Source organism: Scyliorhinus torazame, chromosome 22, assembly GCF_047496885.1.
Source record: "Scyliorhinus torazame isolate Kashiwa2021f chromosome 22, sScyTor2.1, whole genome shotgun sequence".
Classification (NCBI taxonomy): Eukaryota; Metazoa; Chordata; class Chondrichthyes; order Carcharhiniformes; family Scyliorhinidae; genus Scyliorhinus; species Scyliorhinus torazame.
The window spans coordinates 34,499,047-34,519,160 of NC_092728.1; the positions used below are offsets into that span (position 1 = coordinate 34,499,047).

Below are 20,114 nucleotides of genomic sequence, written 5' to 3' on the forward strand. Positions count from 1 at the left end.
GAAGGCATCATCCTTCACAGATGTCAGAATGTTCTGGAATGCAACAGGCATGTAAACCGGGCACCTGGAGAAACAATCAACTCTGCTGTAGTGGGCTGAATATTGACCAGGACCCAAGACCTGGGGCACATCCTGCTCGTTATTTTACTGCTTCCTTTCCATAATATCGCTGCTTCCTCACTGGCATCGTCTCTCCTGGGAGGAAGTTCCGAACCTAACACAAAACCTCCTCCTGTGCACAAATGTCCCTAAAGTATCTCAACAAGAATTCAGGCAGAGATTGTGGGTGATTATTATTGACTTTATTGATAGCTGGCTATGTCACTGCAGTGTACAAGGTAGCTGGAAAAATACATGGAGCAGGCTGGCAGTGAGATTATTCCTTCTTTGGGATTTTCTTCAGCCCAGGCTTCGCTGTTAAGTTCTGCAGGAAGATTTGACATTATAGTTAGTTCGATGTGGCCTTTGCTTGTCCATCCCAGCACTCCCTGAAAACCCGGCCCTGATGCTTCACTCTGGAAAGCCAATCCACAAAGGAACAGGAGAAAGTCTGACCTATTCGGTCATTGAACCAAAGCATGGCTCATCTCTGCAAAAACTCATTTACTCAGCTGTGCTCCATATTCCATGATACTTTACCCCAAAAGATCTATTGATCTCAGCCCTTAAAAGCTGCACTTTATCCCCAGAATCCAGAGGCTTTCTGGTGAAGATGCCCACCTTTTCCCCCATGGAGCTTTCAAAATCTCTAGAATGTCTGGATGTTCACTCTCTCTCCATTACCTTATTAATAATTATTAGTTAAGCACGCTGAATGGTAGACACAGGATGTCAAAAGTCAAAAAAGGGCTTTATACACACAGAGTGGTCCTCTAGATTTTAGCTGTTTAAAACAATGTCACTAACACAGGCCTGCTGGTGGTCCAGTTCATGTTTCCAGGCCCACCTGGAAGCTGTACTGTCTCCTATTCCAACTACCATCAATGAACAGCAGTATTTGCCAATGCCTTCAACATTCACTCTCTCCATCTCTGCCACACACTAACAGCCGTGTGAACCAGCTACAAGATGCAGTGCAGGAACTGACCAAGGCCCCTTCCAGACCCACCACCAAGAAGGCCGAGGGCAGCAGACACATGGGAGCCCTGCCACCTGGAGGCTCCCCTCCAAGCCACTCACCATCCTGATTTGGAAATATATCCCCGTTGCTGGGTCACAATCCTGAAACTCCCTCCTTAACAGCACAGTTGGTGTACCTCCACCACATGGAGGCACCACCACATTCCCAAGGGCAATTCGGGATGGCCAATTAAGACTGGCCTAGCCAGCGACAGCCACATCCCGTAAAACAATTTAAAAAGCAGCGTGAATGGTCAGTATCGGGTACTGGGCAGTCAGACTGCCCAGGCAATGTTGACTTGATCCAGCTTCTCACTTGTTTTATTTTATTGCCATTAATAATCCCTCCAAGGAGGGGACAGTCCCACCTACCCCGTCCCCCCAAGTCCGCCAACCCTGTCAATAAGAATAGAAAGAAGATTGGCTATACTGACCTCAGCAGGAGTGGGTCGGCATTCATCTGAAAGGAGATCAAAAGAAGAGAAAACAGTTAATTTTCATACCTCACAGAGAGAAAACCTTTGGTTAATTAAACCGCTGCTAAATCTTTACCTCTTGATACCGACACAGGCAGAGCTGTCAGTTATGGTTCAGTCAGTATGTCCCCTTCCCTCAAGGTAAGAAGGTTGTGGATTCAAGCCATTATCTAGGCTGACCCTCCAGTGAGGTACTGTGGGAGTTCTGCACTGTCAGAGGAGCTGTCTTTCAGATGAAGTGTTGAAATAAAGCTCCATTTAGACTGTCAATTGAAACTATAAGTTTCCCATGCGGTGTTTGTAGTGTACATTCGTGATCTAGACATGCCTGCAGGGAGTATGATCAGTAAGTTCGCAAATGAGGGCAGCCCAGTGTCACAGTGGTTAGCACTGCTGCCTCACAGCTCCAGGGACCAGGGTTCAATTCCGGCTTTGGTCACTGTCTGTGTGGAGTTTGCACATTCTCCCCGTGTGTGCGTGGGTTTCCTCCGGATGCTCCGGTTTCCTCCCACAGTCCAAAGATGTGCAGGTTAGGTGGATTGGCCATGATGAATGTGCGGAGTTACGGGGTAGGGTGGAGCAGTCGGCCTGGGCAAAGTACCCTTTCGGGGAGTCGGTGCAGACTCAATGGGCCAAATGCCCTCGTTCTGCACTGTAGGGATTCTGTGGGCTCTATGGATGACACAAAAGTTGATGTTGTGGTAATAGGAGGAAAGCCTTAGATTACATAACAATATCAACAAGCTGGTCAGGTGGGTAGAACAGTGGCAAATGGAATTTAACCCTGAAAAGTGTGCGGTGATGCATTTTGGGAGGACTAACAAGGTAAGGGAGTACGCAATGAATGGTAGGACGTTTGGAACGACAGGGGACCAGAGGGACCTTGGGGTACATGTCCATAGGTTCCTGATGGCAGCAGGACAGGTGGTTGAGCAGGCTAATGGGATACTTTCCATTATCAATTAAGGTACAGAAAATAAGAGCAGGGTGGTTATGATGGAGCTGTATAAAACACTCATTAGGCCACAGCTAGAATATTGTGTGCAGTTCTGGTCACTGTCATGATATCCACGTCAGCATATCATGGTGCAATCACACACACACTGATGGACAGGTAGTTGGACCAACCAACACACACACACATCGCAGCCAATCACCAGTGAGAGCACACGCACTATAAAACAGGGAACACCACAGTTCCCGCTCATTCTACCAGGAGATAGCTCAGAGCACAGAGCTCACAGCGTGACACTCAGACATGGACCATGTGCTGAGTGCCTCATCAAGATAGTGATAGGGCTGGGTCCACAGGTTAGCTGGTGAAGCACGAACCTAAGCCAGCAGTTATTAGTTGTCGTTGTTTAAGACAATAAAACAGAGTTGTACCATCTACAGCCGTGATGGATCATTTGTGCATCGGAACACCCAACACGACAGTCACCACACTATGGGAAGGATATGATTACACTGGAGAGGGGGCAGAGGAAATTCACCAGGATGTTGGCTGGGCTGGAGCATTTCAGCTATGAAGAGAGGCTGGATAGGCTGGGATTGTTTTTCTTGGAGCAGAGAAGGCTGAGGGGGACCTGATTGTGGTGTGTAAAATTATGAGGAATATAGATGGGTAGATAGTGTCATGTGAATGTCCCTTTAAGAAAAGTGTGCTTTATCAAATGGCTGCAGTGATGCCATTGTGTGGGTGGAGCTGAAAGCTCTTTTTGGCTCTATGTTTAGTTTCGCTTTCAGGTGGACAGCTGCATTCAAACCAAGCAGATGTGTATTGATCTCTCTCCCTGCAATATAAAGAATGTCTCCAGATCACTTGATGATTTCAAAGTAATACCTGTTTCTGTAGGAAAGCAAACCTACTGTCTTTATTAAAAAGGGTTTAACTTACAGATGTTGATAATAAAGGTATTAAGGGTTACCTATAGAGTATTGTATCTGTGGGGTTACGTGTGTTGGTCGTTGATAAAATGTTTACTGTGTGTTTATAAAATGTTAACTGGATTCACAGGATAAACATTGTTTTGTTTTGAAAATACTTACGATCTCTGTTGCACAACACCTGGAGAGTGGACCCTTGTTCTCCCCATACCCAAAATCTATTAAAAGTTGTGGGTCAGGAGGACTTTCGGTGGCGGCCATGGAGGGGTAGGTCGCACATTCGATAGCTCCCGCCTGAAACGGACTTTGGGACCTGTTTTTCCCGAATTCTTGTGGACTTTATGAAATAAATCGGTGGAGTGAGCAATAGTAACGAGGATTCCCCCCCCCCCCGATGTATGGATAGCTGGACCAGAAGTGGCCGTGTGAAATGAGTTAGCCCCGATAGAGGGAAGCGAGGGGAGCTGGCAGTGTGGCGAAGCATGGCAGACGGCAAGGACCAGGAAGCGGCGGCTCACTGGCCGAAGGAGCAGCAGATGGAGTTTTTCAAGAGTTGCTTTGCCGAGCTAAAAAGGGATACGCTTGACCCGATGAAAGTATCGATCGACCAAATGGTCGTGACTCAGGCGGCCCAGGGGAAAGCGATTCAGGAGATCGAATTTAAACTCTCCAACCAAGAGGGCGAGATAACTGTACTGGAGCACAAGGTGGAGGTGCTAGAGGACCACCACAGGAAGATGCAGGAGAAGCTGGAGGAGCTGGAGAACAGGACCAGGAGGCAGAATTTAAGAATCGTTGGCATCCCTGAAGATATTGAGGGACCAGATATGTGTCGGGTATGCTGGAGTCGTTGATGGGAGCGGGGGCTTTCCCTCGACCCCTGGAGCTGGATGGAGTCCACAGAGCCCTCGCAAGGAAGCCCAAGGCGAATGACCCGCCGAGGGCCATGGTGGTTCATTTTCACCGTTTTTCAGACAAGGAGCGCGTCCTGCGATGGGCCAAGAAGGAACGGAGCAGCAAGTGGGAGAATAGTGAGGTGCGCATTTATTAGGACCTGGGAGCGGAGCTGGCCAAGAGACGTGCGAGGTTCAACCGGGCAAAGGCGACCCTCTTTAAGAAGGGGGTAAAGTTTGGGGTGTTATACCCAGCGAGACTGTGGGTAACGCACGAAGATCGACACGACTATTTCGAGTCGCCAGATGATGTCTGGACATTTATTAAAGAGAAGAAGTTGGACTTGAGTGTTCTGTTTTAAACAAGATTGTATTTAGTCTTGGGCGAGAGAGTGGGCTGGAGGGTTGGTTGGAGGGCGCTTTGTTTAGCGGGGAGTTGATACGGGGGAGGAGGGGGGGCCCTGAAGTTAGCATTATCCTTCGGGAGACTGGGTTTTGTTTTAAGTGAGTGTGTCTGTTCTGCTTTATGGTTATGTTAATGGCTTCTGGAGAGCTGTTGTTTACTAACTGGGGAATGTAATCCTGTAAATAGGTTTTTTCTATGTGGGGAGAGGGGAGTGCCCAGACCGTGAAAATGACAGTCCTCCCCAGGTTTCTATTTGTATTCCAGTGCTTTCCCATCTTCATCCCTAAGGCCTTTTTCAAGCGGGTGAACAAGATCATCCCGGGATTTGTGTGGGCGAACAAGACCCAGCGAGTAGAGAGAGAGCTGCTGGAACGCAGTCGGGGGGAGGGTGGGCTGGCGCTGCCGAACCTTTGCAACTACTACTGGGCGGCCAACATCGCCATGATTAGGAAGTGGGTATTGGGGGAGGGGTCGGCATGGGAGCGGTTGGAGGCGGCGTCATGTAAAGGCACCAATTTGGGAGCACTGGTAACGGCACCTCTGCCGTTCTCGCCGACCCGGTACCCCGCAAGTCCGGTGGTGGTGGCGGCACTGAAGATCCGGGGGCAGTGGAGGAGACACAAGACGGCGGAAGGCGTGTCGGTCTGGACCCTGATATGTAATAACCACAGGTTCCGGGCAGGATGGATGGCGGGTTCCAGAGCTGGCAGAGGGCAGGGACCGGGCAGGATGGATGGCAGGTTCCAGAGCTGGCAGAGGTCAGGGACCGGGCAGGATGGATGGCGGGTTCCAGAGCTGGCAGAGGGCAGGGACCGGGCAGGATGGATGGCAGGTTCCAGAGCTGGCAGAGGGCAGGGACCGGGCAGGATGGATGGCGGGTTCCAGAGCTGGCAGAGGCCAGGTATCAAAAGGATGGGTGACCTGTTTATAGATGGGAGCTTTCCCAGCCTGCAGGCGCTGGAGGACAAATTTAAATTGCCGCCAGGGAATGGCTTTAGATATTTGCAAGTGCGGGCCTTCCCAAGGAAACAGGTGGTGGCCTTCCCGCTCCTGCCACCACGCGGGATACAGGATAGAGTAGTTTCCGGTACCTGGCTGGGGGAGGGGAAGGTGTCGGATACCTACCAGGAGCTGTTGGAAGCGGAGGAAACTCCAGTGGAGGAGCTTAAGGGCAAATGGGAGAGAGGAGTTAGGAGGAGAGTTAGAGCCGGGTCTGTGGGCGGAAGCCCTAAGTAAGGTCAATTCCTCCTCATTATGTGCCAGGCTCAGTCTAATACAGTTTAAAGTGGTACACCGGCACACATGACGGCGGCGAGGATGAGCAGGTTTTTCGGGGTAGAAGATAGATGTGCGAGGTGTGCGGGAAGCCCAGCAAACCATGTCCACATGTTTTGGGCATGCCCGAAGCTTGGTGGATTCTGACAGGGATTTGCCAAGGCAATGTCCAGGGTGCTAGGTGCGCGGGTGGTGCCGAGTCTAGAGGTAGCGATCTTTAGAGTGTCAGAAGACCCGGGAGTTCAGGGAGTGAAAGAGGCCGATGTTGTGGCCATTCCCTCCCTGGTAGCCCAGAGACGGATCCTTTTAATGTGGAGGGACTCGAAGCCCCCGAGTGTAGAGACCTGGGCTAGTGGCATGGCTGGGTTTCTCAGTCTCGAGAAAATAAAGTTTGCCTTAAGAGGATCAATGCTGGGGCTCTCCCGGAGGTGGCAGGCGTTCGTCGACTTTATTGGGGAAATTTAAAATGTCAGCAGTAGCAGCTTTCCGAGGGGGCGGGGGGGGGGGCGGTGTAAGTGTTGTTTATGTTATTTTAGGTGGTCTGTGAAGACAGCCGTTTGGGGAAATATCTATTTTTTCACCATGTTAATGTTTAATGTTTACTGTTCTTTTTCTGTTTTGGTTATAAAATTTTACAAATACTTCAATAAAAAATTTTTAAAAAAAAAAAGTCGTGGGTCAGGTGAACTCCATGATATACTTTGGAGTTTTCGAAACCCTGACCCACAACAATAGGAAGATATCTTTCCCCTTACTTGAGGGGTCAATAACCAGGGAGCATAGATTTAAGTTAATGGGTGGCAGATTTCGGGGGGATTTGAGGACAAACATTTTCACCCAGAGGGTGGTGGGAGTGTGGAACGCACTGTCTGAAAGGGTGGGAGAGGCGAGAACCCTCACAACATTTAAGGAGCATTTAGATGAGCAGTTGAAACACTGTGGCAGACAAAACTATGGACCAATTGCTGGAAAATAGGATCATGGGAAAACGGCTGGTACAGACACAATGGGCCGAAGGAGCTCTTTCTGTGCTGGCTGATTCCATGACTCTATGAATCCTGGGCCCTAATTTACCTCCCTCTTCACAACAGGGCCCAGATTCAGCTTCACCACTGAATGAGGAACTGAGTCTCAAGTGATAGGAAAGAGGGAGAGATCAATTATTATGGAATTTGCAGGACGTCTACCGATACAGAGGGCTGATGCGTGCATACATATACGTTTCCAAATTATCCCATCAAACACTCCCAGGACACGTACAGCGCGGGGTTAGATACAGAGTAAAACTCCCTCTGCACTGTCCCCATCAAACACTCCCAGGACAGGTACAGCACGGGGTTAGATACAGAGTAAAACCCCCTCTACACTGTCCCCATCAAACACTCCCAGGACAGATACAGCACGGGGTTAGATACAGAGTAAAACTCCCTCTACACTGTCCCCATCAAACACTCCCAGGACAGGTTCAGCATGGGGTTAGATACAGAGTAAAACTCCCTCTACACTGTGCCCATCAAACACTCCCAGGACAGGTACAGCATGGGGTCAGATACAGAGTAAAACTCCCTCTACACTGTCCCCATCAAACACTCCCAGGACAGGTTCAGCATGGGGTTAGATACAGAGTAAAACTCCCTCTACACTGTGCCCATCAAACACTCCCAGGACAGGTACAGCATGGGGTCAGATACAGAGTAAAACTCCCTCTACACTGTCCCCATCAAACACTCCCAGGACAGGTACAGCACGGGGTTAGATACAGAGTAAAACTCCCTCTACACTGTCCCCATCAAACACTCCCAGGACTGGTTCAGCATGGGGTTAGATACAGAGTAAAACTCCCTCTACACTGGCCCCATCCAACACTCCCAGGACAGGTACAGCACGGGGTTATATACAGAGTAAAGCTCCCTCTGCACTATCCCATCAAACACTCCCAGGACAGGTTCAGCATGAGGTGAGATACAGAGTAAAGCTCCCTCTAGGCTGTCCCCATCAAACACTCCCAGGACAGGGATAGCACGGGGTTAGATACAGAGTAAAGCTCCCTTTACACTGTCCCATCAAACACTCCCAGGACAGGTGCAGCACGGGGTTAGATACAGAGTAAAGCTCCCTCTACACTGTCCCCATCAAACACTCCCAGGACTGGTTCAGCACGGGGTTAGATACAGAGTAAAACTCCCTCTACACTGTCCCCATCAAACACTCCCAGGACAGGTTCAGCATGGGGTTAGATACAGAGTAAAACTCCCTCTACACTGTGCCCATCAAACACTCCCAGGACAGGTACAGCATGGGGTCAGATACAGAGTAAAACTCCCTCTACACTGTCCCCATCAAACACTCCCAGGACAGGTTCAGCATGGGGTTAGATACAGAGTAAAACTCCCTCTACACTGTGCCCATCAAACACTCCCAGGACAGGTACAGCATGGGGTCAGATACAGAGTAAAACTCCCTCTACACTGTCCCCATCAAACACTCCCAGGACAGGTACAGCACGGGGTTAGATACAGAGTAAAACTCCCTCTACACTGTCCCCATCAAACACTCCCAGGACTGGTTCAGCATGGGGTTAGATACAGAGTAAAACTCCCTCTACACTGGCCCCATCCAACACTCCCAGGACAGGTACAGCACGGGGTTATATACAGAGTAAAGCTCCCTCTGCACTATCCCATCAAACACTCCCAGGACAGGTTCAGCATGAGGTGAGATACAGAGTAAAGCTCCCTCTAGGCTGTCCCCATCAAACACTCCCAGGACAGGGATAGCACGGGGTTAGATACAGAGTAAAGCTCCCTTTACACTGTCCCATCAAACACTCCCAGGACAGGTGCAGCACGGGGTTAGATACAGAGTAAAGCTCCCTCTACACTGTCCCCATCAAACACTCCCAGGACTGGTTCAGCATGGGGTTAGATACAGAGTAAAACTCCCTCGACACTGGCCCCATCAAACACTCCCAGGACAGGTGCAGCACGGGGTTAGATACAGAGTAAAGCTCCCTCTACACTGTCCCATCAAAAACTCCCAGGACAGGTACAGAAGGGGTTAGAACAGAGTAAAGCTCCCTCTACGATGTCCCCATCAAACACTCCCAGGACAGGTTCAACACGGGGTTAGATACAGAGTAAAACTCCCTCTACACTGGCCCCATCAAACACTCCCAGGACAGGTGCAGCACGGGGTTAGATACAGAGTAAAACTCCCTCTACACTGCCCCCATCAAACACTCCAGGACAGGTACAGCACGGGGTTAGATACAGAGGAAAGCTCCCTCTACACAGCCCCCATCAAACACTCCCAGGACAGGTTCAGCACGGGGTTAGATACAGAGTAAAGCTCCCTCTGCACTGTCCCATCAAACACTCCCAGGACAGGTACAGCACGGGGTTATATACAGAGTAAAGCTCCCTCTGCACTGTCCCATCAAACACTCTCAGGACAGGTTCAGCACGAGGTGAGATACAGAGTAAAGCTCCCTCTAGGCTGTCCCCATCAAACACTCCCAGGACAGGGATAGCACGGGGTTAGATAGAGAGTAAAGCACCCTTTACACTGTCCCATCAAACACTCCCAGGACAGGTGCAGCACGGGGTTAGATACAGAGTAAAGCTCCCTCTACACTGTCCCCATCAAACACTCCCAGGACTGGTTCAGCATGGGGTTAGATACAGAGTAAAACTCCCTCTACACTGGCCCCATCAAACACTCCCAGGACAGGTGCAGCACGGGGTTAGATACAGAGTAAAGCTCCCTCTACACTGGCCCCATCCAACACTCCCAGGACAGGTACAGCACGGGGTTATATACAGAGTAAAGCTCCCTCTGCACTGTCCCATCAAACACTCCCAGGACAGGTTCAGCATGAGGTGAGATACAGAGTAAAGCTCCCTCTAGGCTGTCCCCATCAAACACTCCCAGGACAGGGATAGCACGGGGTTAGATAGAGAGTAAAGCACCCTTTACACTGTCCCATCAAACACTCCCAGGACAGGTGCAGCACGGGGTTAGATACAGAGTAAAGCTCCCTCTACACTGTCCCCATCAAACACTCCCAGGACTGGTTCAGCATGGGGTTAGATACAGAGTAAAACTCCCTCTACACTGGCCCCATCAAACACTCCCAGGACAGGTGCAGCACGGGGTTAGATACAGAGTAAAGCTCCCTCTACACTGTGCCATCAAAAACTCCCAGGACAGGTACAGAAGGGGTTAGAACAGAGTAAAGCTCCCTCTACGATGTCCCCATCAAACACTCCCAGGACAGGTTCAACACGGGGTTAGATACAGAGTAAAGCTCCCTCTGCACTGTCCCATCAAACACTCCCAGGACAGGTACAGCACGGGGTTATATACAGAGCAAAGCTCCCTCTGCACTGTCCCATCAAACACTCCCAGGACAGGTTCAGCACGAGGTGAGATACAGAGTAAAGCTCCCTCTATGCTGTCCCCATCAAACACTCCCAGGACAGGGATAGCACGGGGTTAGATACAGAGTAAAGCTCCCTTTACACTGTCCCATCAAACACTCCCAGGACAGGTGCAGCACGGGGTTAGATACAGAGTAAAGCTCCCTCTACACTGTCCCACCAAACACTCCCAGGACAGGTGCAGCACGGGGTTAGATACAGAGTAAAGCTCCCTCTACACTGTCCCATCAAACACTCCCAGGACAGGTACAGAAGGGGTTAGAACAGAGTAAAGCTCCCTCTACGAAGTCCCCATCAAACACTCCCAGGACAGGTTCAGCACGGGGTTAGATACAGAGTAAAACTCCCTCTACACTGCCCCCATCAAACACTCCCAGGACAGGTACAACACGGGGTGAGATACAGAGTAAAACTCCCTCTAAACTGCCCCCACCAAACACTCCCAGGACAGGTTCAGCACGGGGTGAGATACAGAGTAAAACCCCCTCTACACTGCCCCTCAAACACTCCCAGGACAGGTTCAGCACGGGGTGAGATACAGAGTAAAACTCTCTCTATACTGTCCCCATCAAACACTCTCAGGACAGGTACAGCGCGGGGTTAGATACAGAGTAAAGCTCCCTCTACACTGTCCCCATCAAACACTCCCAGGACAGGTACAGCACGGGGTTAGATACAGAGTAAAACTCCCTCTACACTGTCCCCATCAAACACTCCCAGGACAGGTTCAACACGGGGTTAGATACAGAGTAAAGCTCCCTCTAGGCTGTCCCCATCAAACACTCCCAGGACAGGGATAGCACGGGGTTAGATACAGAGTAAAGCTCCCTTTACACTGTCCCATCAAACACTCCCAGGACAGGTGCAGCACGGGGTTAGATACAGAGTAAAGCTCCCTCTACACTGTCCCCATCAAACACTCCCAGGACTGGTTCAGCATGGGGTTAGATACTGAGTAAAACTCCCTCTACACTGGCCCCATCGAACACTCCCAGGACAGGTGCAGCACGGGGTTAGATACAGAGTAAAGCTCCCTCTACACTGTCCCATCAAAAACTCCCAGGACAGGTACAGAAGGGGTTAGAACAGAGTAAAGCTCCCTCTACAATGTCCCCATCAAACACTCCCAGGACAGGTTCAACACGGGGTTAGATACAGAGTAAAACTCCCTCTACACTGTCCCCATTAAACACTCCCAGGACAGGTACAGCACGGGGTTAGATACAGAGTAAAACTCCCTCTACACTGCCCCCATCATACACTCCAGGACAGGTACAGCACGGGGTTAGATACAGAGGAAAGCTCCCTCTACACAGCCCCCATCAAACACTCCCAGGACAGGTTCAGCACGGGGTTAAGTACAGAGTAAAGCTCCCTCTGCACTGTCCCATCAAACACTCCCAGGACAGGTACAGCACGGGGTTATATACAGAGTAAAGCTCCCTCTGCACTGTCCCATCAAACACTCTCAGGACAGGTTCAGCACGAGGTGAGATACAGAGTAAAGCTCCCTCTATGCTGTCCCCATCAAACACTCCCAGGACAGGGATAGCACGGGGTTAGATACAGAGTAAAGCTCCCTTTACACTGTCCCATCAAACACTCCCAGGACAGGTGCAGCACGGGGTTAGATACAGAGTAAAGCTCCCTCTACACTGTCCCACCAAACACTCCCAGGACAGGTGCAGCACGGGGTTAGATACAGAGTAAAGCTCCCTCTACACTGTCCCAACAAACACTCCCAGGACAGGTACAGAAGGGGTTAGAACAGAGTAAAGCTCCCTCTACGAAGTCCCCATCAAACACTCCCAGGACAGGTTCAGCACGGGGTGAGATACAGAGTAAAACCCCCTCTACACTGCCCCTCAAACACTCCCAGGACAGGTTCAGCACGGGGTGAGATACAGAGTAAAACTCCCTCTACACTGTCCCCATCAAACACTCTCAGGACAGGTACAGCGCGGGGTTAGATACAGAGTAAAGCTCCCTCTACACTGTCCCCATCAAACACTCCCAGGACAGGTACAGCACGGGGTTAGATACAGAGTAAAGCTCCCTCTACACTGTCCCATCAAACACTCCCAGGACTGGTACAGCACGGGTTAGATACAGAGTAAAACTCCCTCTACGCTGTCCCCATCAAACACTCCCAGGACTGGTACAGCATAGGGTTAGATACGGAGTAAAACGCCATCTACACTGACCCCATCAAACACTCCCAGGACAGGGATAGCACGGGGTTTGATACAGAGTAAAACTCCATCTACACTGTCCCGATCAAACACTCCCAGAACTGGTACAGAAGGGGTTAGATACAGAGTAAAACTCCCTCTAAACTGCCCCCACCAAACACTCCCAGGACAGGTTCAGCACGGGGTGAGATACAGAGTAAAACCCCCTCTACACTGCCCCTCAAACACTCCCAGGACAGGTTCAGCACGGGGTGAGATACAGAGTAAAACTCTCTCTATACTGTCCCCATCAAACACTCTCAGGACAGGTACAGCGCGGGGTTAGATACAGAGTAAAGCTCCCTCTACACTGTCCCCATCAAACACTCCCAGGACAGGTACAGCACGGGGTTAGATACAGAGTAAAACTCCCTCTACACTGTCCCCATCAAACACTCCCAGGACAGGTTCAACACGGGGTTAGATACAGAGTAAAGCTCCCTCTAGGCTGTCCCCATCAAACACTCCCAGGACAGGGATAGCACGGGGTTAGATACAGAGTAAAGCTCCCTTTACACTGTCCCATCAAACACTCCCAGGACAGGTGCAGCACGGGGTTAGATACAGAGTAAAGCTCCCTCTACACTGTCCCCATCAAACACTCCCAGGACTGGTTCAGCATGGGGTTAGATACTGAGTAAAACTCCCTCTACACTGGCCCCATCGAACACTCCCAGGACAGGTGCAGCACGGGGTTAGATACAGAGTAAAGCTCCCTCTACACTGTCCCATCAAAAACTCCCAGGACAGGTACAGAAGGGGTTAGAACAGAGTAAAGCTCCCTCTACAATGTCCCCATCAAACACTCCCAGGACAGGTTCAACACGGGGTTAGATACAGAGTAAAACTCCCTCTACACTGTCCCCATTAAACACTCCCAGGACAGGTACAGCACGGGGTTAGATACAGAGTAAAACTCCCTCTACACTGCCCCCATCATACACTCCAGGACAGGTACAGCACGGGGTTAGATACAGAGGAAAGCTCCCTCTACACAGCCCCCATCAAACACTCCCAGGACAGGTTCAGCACGGGGTTAAGTACAGAGTAAAGCTCCCTCTGCACTGTCCCATCAAACACTCCCAGGACAGGTACAGCACGGGGTTATATACAGAGTAAAGCTCCCTCTGCACTGTCCCATCAAACACTCTCAGGACAGGTTCAGCACGAGGTGAGATACAGAGTAAAGCTCCCTCTATGCTGTCCCCATCAAACACTCCCAGGACAGGGATAGCACGGGGTTAGATACAGAGTAAAGCTCCCTTTACACTGTCCCATCAAACACTCCCAGGACAGGTGCAGCACGGGGTTAGATACAGAGTAAAGCTCCCTCTACACTGTCCCACCAAACACTCCCAGGACAGGTGCAGCACGGGGTTAGATACAGAGTAAAGCTCCCTCTACACTGTCCCAACAAACACTCCCAGGACAGGTACAGAAGGGGTTAGAACAGAGTAAAGCTCCCTCTACGAAGTCCCCATCAAACACTCCCAGGACAGGTTCAGCACGGGGTGAGATACAGAGTAAAACCCCCTCTACACTGCCCCTCAAACACTCCCAGGACAGGTTCAGCACGGGGTGAGATACAGAGTAAAACTCCCTCTACACTGTCCCCATCAAACACTCTCAGGACAGGTACAGCGCGGGGTTAGATACAGAGTAAAGCTCCCTCTACACTGTCCCCATCAAACACTCCCAGGACAGGTACAGCACGGGGTTAGATACAGAGTAAAGCTCCCTCTACACTGTCCCATCAAACACTCCCAGGACTGGTACAGCACGGGTTAGATACAGAGTAAAACTCCCTCTACGCTGTCCCCATCAAACACTCCCAGGACTGGTACAGCATAGGGTTAGATACGGAGTAAAACGCCATCTACACTGACCCCATCAAACACTCCCAGGACAGGGATAGCACGGGGTTTGATACAGAGTAAAACTCCATCTACACTGTCCCGATCAAACACTCCCAGAACTGGTACAGAAGGGGTTAGATACAGAGTAAAGCTCCCTCTATACTGTCCCATCAAACACTCCCAGGACAGGTACAGCACGGGGTTAGATACAGAGTAAAGCTCCCTCTACACTGTCCCATCAAACACTCCCAGGACAGGTACAGCACGGGGTGAGATGCAGAGTAAAGCTCCCTCTACACTGTCCCATCAAACACTCCCAGGACAGGTACAGCACGGGGTTAGATACAGAGTAAAGCTCCCTCTGCATTGCCCCCATCAAACACTCCAGGACAGGTACAGCACGGGGTTAGATACAGAGGAAAGCTCCCTCTATACTGTCCCATCAAACACTCCCAGGACAGGTACAGCACGGGGTTATATATAGAGTAAAGCTCCCTCTGCATTGCCCCCATCAAACACTCCAGGACAGGTACAGCACGGGGTTAGATACAGAGGAAAGCTCCCTCTATACTGTCCCATCAAACACTCCCAGGACAGGTACAGCACGGGGTTATATATAGAGTAAAGCTCCCTCTACACTGTCCCATCAAACACTCCCAGGACAGGCACAGCACGGGGTGAGATGCAGAGTAAAGCTCCCTCTACACTGTCCCATCAAACACTCCCAGGACAGGTACAGCACGGGGTTAGATACAGAGTAAAGCTCCCTCTGCATTGCCCCCATCAAACACTCCCAGGACAGGTGCAGCACAGGGTTAGATACAGAGTAAAGCTCCCTCTACACTGTCCCATCAAACACTCCCAGGACAGGTGCAGCACGGGGTTAGATACAGAGTTAAGCTCCCTCTGCATTGCCCCCATCAAACAGTCCAGGACAGGTACAGCACGGGGTTAGATACAGAGGAAAGCTCCCTCTATACTGTCCCATCAAACACTCCCAGGACAGGTACAGCACGGGGTTATATACAGAGTAAAGCTCCCTCTACACTGTCCCATCAAACACTCCCAGGACAGGCACAGCACGGGGTGAGATGCAGAGTAAAGCTCCCTCTACACTGTCCCATCAAACACTCCCAGGACAGGTACAGCACGGGGTTAGACACAGAGTAAAGCTCCCCCTGCATTGCCCCCATCAAACACTCCCAGGACAGGTACAGCACAGGGTTAAAACATAGAACATAGAACATAGAAAATACAGCACAGAACAGGCCCTTCGGCCCACGATGTTGTGCCGAACCTTTGTCCTAGATTAATCATAGATTATCATTGAATTTACAGTGCAGAAGGATGCCATTCGGCCCTTTGAGTCTGCACCGGCTCTTGGAAAGAGCACCCTACCCAAACTCAACACCTCCACCCAACACCAAGGGCAATTTGGACATTAAGGGCAATTTATCATTGGCCAATTCACCTAACCCGCACATCTTTGGACTGTGGGAGGAAACCGGAGCACCCGGAGGAAACCCACGCAGACAGCGGGAGGACGTGCAGACTCCGCACAGACAATGACCCATGCCGGAATCGAACCTGGGACCATGGAGCTGTGAAGCAATTGTGCTATCCACAATGTTACTGTGCTGCCCTTAAGAACAAATAAATCTACACTATATAATTTTACCGTAATCCATGTACCTATCCAATAGCTGCTTGAAGGTCCCGAATGTTTCCGACTCAACTACTTCCACAGGCAGTGCATTCCATGCCCCCACTACTCTCTGGGTAAAGAACCTACCTCTGATATCCCTCCTATATCTTCCACCTTTCACCTTAAATTTATGTCCCCTTGTAATGGTGTGTTCCATCCGGGGAAAAAGTATCTGACTGTCTACTCTATCTATTCCCCTGATCATCTTATAAACCTCTATAAAGTTAGATACAGAGTAAAGCTCCCTCTACACTGTCCCATCAAACACTCCCAGGACAGGTACAGCACGGGGATAGATACAGAGTAAAGCTCCCTCTACACTGTCCCATCAAACACTCCCAGGACAGGTACAGCACGGGGATAGATACAGAGTAAAGCTCCCTCTGCACTGTCCCATCAAACACACCCAGGACAGGTACAGCACGGGGTTAGATACAGAGTAAAGCTCCCTCTACACTGTCCCCATCAAACACTCCCAGGACAGATACAGCACGGGGTTCGATACAGAGTAAAGCTCCCTCTGCACTGTCCCATCAAACACTCCCAGGACAGATACAGCACGGGGTTCGATACAGAGTAAAGCTCCCTCTGCACTGTCCCACCAAACACTCCCAGGACAGGTACAGCACGGGGTTAGATACAGAGTAAAGCTCCCTCTACACTGTCCCCATCAAACACTCCCAGGACAGATACAGCACGGGGTTCGATACAGAGTAAAGCTCCCTCTCCACTGCCCCTCCAGGATAGGCACAGTTTTGGGTTGACACTGAATGAAGTTATCTTCTTAGTGTCTCAAACACAAACCTCAGGTCCAATTTCAGAAAGGGAAGAATCTGTAGTGAATAATAATGCTTACCTCGCTTCGCAAAAGTGATAATGTTTTCTTCCTCCAGTCCATGCGTCAGACAATACTGTCTGAATCGTTCCAAAATATCAGGTCTCAGCTCCTGGCCTCGGCCTGAAACAATGGAGACCGTCACAACATCACTTCATGCAGCTTCTGGAAACGTGCATTTGAATTATATATGTCACACAATCCTGCATCAAATAAAAGCATTGCACAACCCCATCATTCTACCCTTACCACAAAATAATCCATGTCTGTGAATTAGATGAGTGGGTCAAAATTTGTCAGATGGAATTTAACTAGATAAGTGTGAGGCCACCATTTTGGTCAGAGGGATAAAGAGGCAAGTTATCTAAATAAATCAAAATGCTTTGGTACAGAGGGATCTGGGTGACCTAGTGGAGAAACTTAGTCTGCAGGGCTTAGATCGGGTGTTTCCTCAGGCTCCAGGGTCCCAGGTTTGATTCTGGCTTGGGTCACTGTCTGTGAGGAGTCTGCACATTCTCCCCGTGTGTGCGTGAGTTTCCTCCGGGTGCTCCGGTTTCCCCCCACAGTCCAAAGATGTGCAGGTTAGGTGGATTGGCCATGATAAATTGCCCATAGTGTCCAAAATTGCCCTTAGTGTTGGGTGGGGTTACTGAGTTAATGTGATAGGGTGGCGGTGTTGACCTTGGGTAGGGTGCTCTTTCCAAGTGCCGGTGCAGACTCAATGGGCCGAATGGCCTCCTTCTGCACTGTATGTTCTATTTTAGTGGCGATTTATTGGGGACAGTTCACATTACAGTATAGGAGGTGATGGACGTATTAAAATGTATGATGGTGGATAAATCTCCTGGCCCTGACTAGGTGTATCCAAGAACACTGCGTGAGGCTAGAGGAGAGATTCCAGGAGCCCTGGCTGAGATATTTGCAACATCGTTAGCCACAGGTGAGGTACCAGAAGACTGGAGGGTAGCAAATGTTGTGCCTTTATTTAAGAAGGTCTGCAAAGAAAGAATTATAGACCGGTAAGCCTGACATCTGTGGTGGGTATGTTACTGGAGAGGATTCTGGGGGATAAGATATACAGGCATTTGGAAAGACAGGGTTTGATTCGGAGTAGTCAGCACGGCTTTGTGCATGGGAGATCATGCCCTACAATTTATTAGAGTTCTTTGATGAAGTGACCAGGAAGGTTGATGAGGGCTGGGTGGTAGACATCGTCCATATGGACTTCAGTAAGGCCTTTGATAAAGTTCCACATGGTAGGCTGCTCTGGATGGTTAGATCACATGAAATCCAGAGAGAACTGGCAAATTGTATATACAATTGGCTTGATGGTCTGAAACAGAGGGTAATGGTGGAAGGATGCTTGTCGTACTGGAGGCCTGACCCCCAGGGGTCAATGCTGGGCCCATTGTTGTTTGTTATCTATATCAACGATTTGGATGAGAATGTTTAAGGCATGATCAGTAAGTTTGGAGTTCAATACAGATTCAATGCATTTTGAAAAGTCAAATCAAGGTAGGACTTTCACGTTGAATGGTAGGATCGAGGGGAGTATCATGGGACGGAGGGACCTTGGAGTTCAGGTGCATGGTTCTCGAAAGGCGGAGTCACAGGTAGATAGAGCAGTGAAGACGGCTTTTGGCACGTTGGCCTTAATCAGTCAGGGCATTGAGTATAGAAGTTGGGAAGTTATGTTGCAGTTGTACAGGATGTTGGTGAGACCGCACCTGGAGTATTGTGTTCAGTTTTCATCGCCTTGCTATTGGAAAGATGTTATTAAACTGGAGAGTGTACAGAAAAGATTTACAAGGATGTTGCCGGGACCCAAGGGACTGAGTTATAGGGAGAGATTGAATAGGCTAGGACTTTTTTCTTCGGAGCGTAAAAAACTGAGGGGTGATCTTATAGAGGTGTATAAGATCATGAGAGGCATGGATAGGGTGAATGCACTCAGTCTTTTTCCCAGGGTTGGGGAATTGAGAACTAGAGGGCATATAATAGAAAGATAAGTTTAAGTTAAGAGGGGAAAGAATTAATGGGAACTTGAGGAGCAACGTTTTAACGCAGAGGGTGGTACATATGTGGAATGAGCTGCCAGAGGAAGTGGTTGAGGCAGGGACATTGACAACATTTAAAAGGCACTTGGATAGGAAAGGTTTAGAGGGATATGGCCAAATGCAGGCAAATGGGGTTAGCTTCGATGGGCTTTTTGGTCGGCATGGAGCAGTTTGGGCCGAAGGGCCTGAGACCATGCTGTAGATTCAATAAGAAGGCATTCTATAAGGTGCAGCTGGAAATAAGGAAGGTAAATGGAATCCTGGCATTCATTGCTAATGGAATAGAGTATAAAAGGAGGAAAGTGCTGTTGCAACTGTAGAGGCATTGGTGAGACCCTGTCTGGAGTACCACACACAGTTTTGGAAGGAAGGATGGAAATGCATTAGTGGCAGTTCAGAGGAGGTTCACTAGATTGATTCCAGGGATGAAGAACTTATCTTATGAAGCGAGATTGAGCAGTTTCGGCTGACATTTACTGGAGTTTAGAAGAATGAAAGGAGATCTACTTGAGGTAGAGAAGATGTCATAGGCAGCACGGTGTTACAGTGGCTAGCACTGCAGCCTCACAGCGCTGAGAACCTGGGTTCAATTCTGACCTTGGACCTCACTGTCTGTGCGGAGTCTGCACATTCTTCCCGTGTGTGCGTGGGTTTCCTCCGGGTGCTCTGGTTTCCTCCCACAGTCCAAAGATGTGCAGGTTAGGCGGATTAGCTATGATCAATGCACAGGGTTATGGGGATAGGGTGGGGGTCTGGGCCTAGGTAGGGTGCTCTTTCAGAGGGTCAGTTCAGATTTGATGGCTGAATGGCCTCCTTCTGCACTGGAGGGAGACTGGGTTCAAATCCCATCACTACAGGTGAAATCTGAATAAAATAATAAAGAACATGGACGCTCGTCATAAAAATCCAACTTGTTCACCAATTTCCTTTCAGGG

At 49.8% G+C, this 20,114-nt stretch overlaps 1 protein-coding gene across 1 annotated transcript in view; it reads right to left on the minus strand.

Moving 5' to 3' along the window:
* Window positions 1-287: 287 nt before the first annotated feature.
* LOC140398999 (lipocalin-like) overlaps window positions 288-20,114 on the minus strand; it is an 80,855-nt gene continuing 61,028 nt past the window's right edge. Inside the window, exons 5-7 of the mRNA XM_072488039.1 lie at window positions 17,144-17,245; window positions 1,554-1,579; window positions 288-424 (exon numbers count right to left, since the gene is read on the minus strand). Coding sequence (XP_072344140.1) covers window positions 377-424; window positions 1,554-1,579; window positions 17,144-17,245 — 176 coding nt within the window. The 3' untranslated portion in view covers window positions 288-376. The remainder of the gene's footprint in view (window positions 425-1,553; window positions 1,580-17,143; window positions 17,246-20,114) is intronic.